General features: G+C 29.5%; 1 protein-coding gene across 1 annotated transcript in view; it reads right to left on the bottom strand.

The window, feature by feature from the left end:
• LOC106460453 (DNA polymerase delta subunit 3-like) overlaps positions 1-5,496 on the bottom strand; it is a 47,254-nt gene that overhangs the window by 4,543 nt on the left and 37,215 nt on the right. The window contains exons 9-11 of the mRNA XM_013920148.2: positions 3,994-4,174; positions 2,104-2,135; positions 1,520-1,594 (exon numbers count right to left, since the gene is read on the bottom strand). Coding sequence (XP_013775602.1) covers positions 1,520-1,594; positions 2,104-2,135; positions 3,994-4,174 — 288 coding nt within the window. The remainder of the gene's footprint in view (positions 1-1,519; positions 1,595-2,103; positions 2,136-3,993; positions 4,175-5,496) is intronic.

Raw genomic sequence — 5,496 nt, 5'->3', positions numbered from 1 at the left:
ATTTCACATGTGAAATTTGCATAAAAGAAATAAAAAGGCACGAGAAAAACATTGCTTTACAAACCTTAAGACTTAATAAAAAAAATTGATATTTTGCATTTGAAAGCATTGTAATGTTTACTGATAATATGCCAAATTTCGTTAACATATCCTTACTAATTTCAAAGTTATAGCATGAAAACTATAACAAGCACAAAATGGTTACGAGGTGTGTCCCAGGGACTGAGCACGTGCTGAAAGAGTTAAAGGTTATAGCCATTTTAAGTTAGCAAAAAATCAAATGAAACAATATTTTCACATATGTTTTATGATTAGAAAGTACACAAGAATTTAACGTTTTTTTTTTTCAGGACCAGAAGGATGTCGCTTACTAAATAATATATGGCTTTGGTTTTTTTTTTAAATCATATAATTTGATTGAGTATTTCTATCAATTTTTTAGGTTATGAAATTTCTAAAACTAAATTGTGAGATACTTTTTCCCCCAAAAAAACATTAAAAATGTTATTTCATCTTTGAATTTAGATTTCTTATTATTTTTGATCAGAAAGTGCCATTTTATATAACCAGTCAGTTTTAACTTGATTGCTACCTATTAACAAATTTATTTTGCTGATTGCAGTCACCACTTCCAACTATAAATCATAAAAACACAGCAAAATTTGGCAAAGATCAATTGGTAACCTAAAGCCTCCCCTGTCAAAATGGCATCACCATTACCTCAGTCAGGCTAGGGAACTCAATTCTTGCTAACAATATTCTTGGTTGAGATCAATTAATATGTAATAAATCATTTTCTTTTCAATTAATAATAAGTAATTTTACGTTTTGTTTGAATAAACTTAACAGTAATTTTCAATAAATAACAATTTGAGTCATCTGAATATGTCCAACAAGCTATAAAAAATTCCTAGGTCTCTAAGTTTGTTTCTAAGTGTTCTGAACTTCTCATTATATTCCTTTGTTTACCCTTACAGGAGCCCTGAGTAATCAGTATTTCAATAAACCACAAATTACATTTTAAACTGCTTTAATTACTCTACATTGATGTAAATAGTTGATAATATGCACTGTCCAATCACATTTAACCAGTGCCTATAGCTACCTCCAAAGCAGAGCTTCATTAGTATTGTTCTGACCACGTGCGGTGACAACTTGTAAGGGCAGCAAAGAAATGTTGTAATAAAATTAACAACAGAGAAAGAAAATCATATGAGAAACAAGACATGAATCACTACATTGTCAAAGGATGATTATTTATTAATAAATATAAATCTACTCTTTGGGATGTTTTATTTTTTATTTTTCTCAGTGAATTATATCAACTAAACATTACAAAATAACAAAATATCAGTTGTAAAATATTATTGAGCTAAAAATTGTTGAAACCATCAAAACTACTATTTCTTTACTTAAGTTTTGAAATCTGACACGCAGGTGTGCACTTGATGCCTGAAATGTGCTCACCAGTCACAATATGGTTAAACGTTACAATAGTTCACTGCACTAAACAACATACCACTGGATTCACTATCTGAGTCTAACATTTGTACAATTCGCCTATGTTTTTTCACTTGTGGTTGAAGTTCTTCATCTGTAAAAAAAAGAAATATTAATATTGTATAATAAATGTTGAACATGAGAATTTGTCTATTAAAAGAAAGCACCTACCAAAAATTATCAGAATTCAAACTTTATAAATAAAAATGCCAAAGCCCCAAGAGACTAAACTTAAGTTTAATATATTACTTAAAAATGCTTTGAGCTATGCTTTTATAAGTTTTTTGATAAAAACAAACAAAATTCAAAGATAAAAATTCATTATGAATAAAAGAACTTCTGTAAACACACTCCAGAAAATAGATAAATCATTAGTTTGTAATTTTAACAACTAAGCCTGAAGAAGGGCATATGTCAGAAATGTAGCTAATAAAAAGAAAAAAAATGTCATTACAGACATGTGTTTTAACTTTTATAATATCTCTTGTAACAATTTTTCCACATCTTGCAGTCTTTTTCTACAGAGTAGTTTGTTAACAGTTGATTAGAATTATAAATATTACAATTTTACTATAAGCAATGAAGTTAAAGTATTCCCATTACCTGATTCATTTGCAGTTCGGCTGGTCTTCTTTCTGTAAATGGATGTTAATAAACACATTAACAATGAAACTCTTAACAAGTAAAATAATATTTTACGTATAGTGATAATAGGCTTGTATTTTCAGCAAAGTATACTCATATGTACAACTTTCAAGTAAAAAGATTTAATACAAAAACATGATGCAAGGACAATAAAAAATACACTTCTTCTCTCTCACTTTTAACACTAACTTTCAAGTAAAAAGTTTTATTAATTATAAAAGTAAATTGTGCAAAACAATGATACAAGATGATTTCCTGTCAATTAAACACTAAATCTGTCTAAGTTAGCTGCTTCATTATGTAATAACCTGAAATATTTATTAAAATAATTGCATGCTAAAAGCTGAAGCAAAATACTTTAATGGAGAACAAAGTTAAAATGAGAAGGTTTTAGCAAACTGATATTTTTTATTAAAAAATCTATAATAGTATAAAAGTAAAAAGCTACATGTACTCCATAGACTTATGTTATTTTAAGGCCAGAAAGAGGTCCCACTATAACATATGTATAATGATCTAATATCTTCATAAAATACATCTACACCAAAGACTTGAAAATAGTTTTCATAAAATTTATATATTAGGGCTCTTCTGAACAGTTTCTTGGTTCCACTTAGTACAGTAGCTGTCCAAAATTAACTTAACTTAATAAAAGAGAAAATGTGTCAAATAGCATTAATAAAACTTAGCAATTAAAGCACTTAAAAATATTTGTAGGAATACACTTAGCATAGTGACATCACATACTCAAGGAAAAACTTCCTCTGATCAGTCAGACATGACATAATGTAATCAAGAACAAAATTCCTCTAACCAGTCAAACTTGACTACACATACTCAAAGGAAAAGTTCTCTAGTAGTGGGCTTCAATCCTTGTACAATCATAAAAACAGTAGTGTCAGATATAAAAGACTGTTTAGTACAGGTGTTATTAATTTATTTATTTTGTGAATGAATATTTCATGATAGTTTAGTTTTTTCATATCAAGAGTTAAAGTAATTATTTTAAAGGTGATAGTTATGACAAGGTTGGTTACATAACTCAGTAAGAATCATACACAGTGTTTATAATTCATTGATGTTGAGGCTATGGAATATCACGTGCAATCCACTGATGTCAAGGATATAGAGATTTCTAGAAGACCTAAGTGATGGACATATAAATAGTGGCAAGCAGACAAAAAAAGAGCAGAAGAGAGCAAAGTTACAGGAAGGAGACGTTCAAAGAAAACTTAATCGTCCTGGGAGTGAAAGTCCTAACAGTTGATATGACAGAGTGAGATTAGCAATTCCGAAGAGATAAGGAGAATAAGTTGTCTCAATGGGTGTTCTAAAGTAATTGAACCTGCCTGAGTGGACTTTGACAAAAGACAGATGATTCTTGGAAATACAAAAAAGGAGCAGACAAATTTTAAGGTATAGGATACAACCTTGGTATCTCAATGACAACATAAGTGAACTGAACATGGACAGTTTGGCGATATAAATACAGAAAAATAGTTTGGCTTGTCAACTTAATTCTAAAGTAACTGAATAAGCCTAAGTGGACTTTTGACAAGAAGAAGAGAACTATACAGTGTTTTGATATAACTATGATCTCCATAATGTAAGGAATTTCTTTAGATACGTTTAACTTGTTCCGATTATATATATATTATTTTGAAAACAAGTGGAGTGTGTGCTGTTCGTTAATTTTTTTGAATTTATCACCAACAAGTCACAGACACCTACTGTAGAAGAATCTCCCTAGCTCAATGCACCCATATATTTAATTACTATATATATATACTATTAAAAAATAAGTAGCCTCACACAATCTAAAATGCATGAAGTAAGTAAGTTCCAAACCTAATGTTAGACTTTGGTGGTTCCTTCTGTTTATTTATCATATGGCTGTTCTTGTTTGGTTTGCTAACAATGGACATTTCATGTTCTTTTCCTATGTTTATCTCTTGTACTGGCACCACTGAATCAGATGAAGATTCCATTTTATCTTGAGAATTGGAATTTATAGGACTGGAATTTTTGGCTAATTAAAAGAAAAAAGCTTATATATACAAACACACATACCTTTGTAATAATGGTTCTGGCTTTCATGTTGAACTTAAAAATACTGAAGTAACCTATTATAACTTTTCTGTTTATTTGTTACACCTGAAAATGCAGGATTAATTTATTACTATCTTCTGGTTTCATGTTACACTAAAAAATATAAGAGAATGTTATTACTAACTTTTGATCAAGTACTAACTAAACATTAGAACTAAAATCTAACTCTAAATTCACTAGAAAAAAACATTGCTGGTCACAGTGACCAATTGCTGATTATTTTACTGGTCACCACACAAAATGAAACAGCCATTGCCTGACACTTGTTCACTCTTAACTCTTAATAAACAAAGAGGTATACAACTACTTATGGAAAAAAAGGTACATTTGGAAAAATTCTTTTAATGTAGCAATACTATTTTGTGATCAACCATCTATTGTTGGCGTGGTAAAATTGATCAACTCCATATCTACGAAGCTATACATACTAATATTAAAAAATACTTCTGAATTTACTACTTTTAATAAACAATACAAGTCTGTTGTACACAAAAAAATTGATTTTTTAATAAATTATTTTCACTAAAGATTTGTCTGTGAATTTCCAAAACCTTTACTGAGCCAGTCTAATTGAAAAGTGATTTTCATGCTAGAATAAAAATGCATTTTTTATTTTAAGTGAAAATATGATGTTTTTTCACATCTGTTTCTTTTTAATTTAAAGGTTTTATTGCAGTAATTTGTTCCCACTGGAATAGTAATTTTCCTGTCAAAAGCAATAAATCACAGAGGGGAGCTCATTAGCTCTTTCTGTAGAGCTAACATAAACACCATGTGATTGCTGAGTGTAATGTTTAACAGACTGCAGCTTTTGAGTTTATGAAATTCTAGACATTTTATTTTAGTGAGAAGTTTTGTTAGGTTTGTTTGTTTATAATTAAGCACAAAGCTACACAATGGGCTGTCTGAGCTCTGCCCACCACGGGTATCGAAACCCAGATTCTAGCATTGTAAGTCCACAGACATACCGCTGTGCCACTGGGGGGCAGTTTTGTTAGGCTAAGTTGAGAAGTTTATAGTTTTAACATTAAAGTTACTTTTGTTATATATATATATAATAAAATAAATCCTCAATCTCTCCTAATTTAAGAATCATGGCATTTGTTCTCTAGGTATTTTCCTTTCTTTAATTTATTTACCACCCCTCTTTGAAGTACAGAATTTAACATAAATAACTCATTATAATATAGGTTTATTTGTAGTTAAGCACAAATAAACACAATGGACTATCTGTGCTCTTCT

This window comes from Limulus polyphemus, unplaced genomic scaffold, assembly GCF_000517525.1.
Source record: "Limulus polyphemus unplaced genomic scaffold, Limulus_polyphemus-2.1.2 Scaffold772, whole genome shotgun sequence".
Classification (NCBI taxonomy): Eukaryota; Metazoa; Arthropoda; class Merostomata; order Xiphosura; family Limulidae; genus Limulus; species Limulus polyphemus.
The sequence above is the reverse complement of the archived record's forward strand: the minus strand, read 5'-3'. Positions and strand labels throughout refer to the sequence as shown.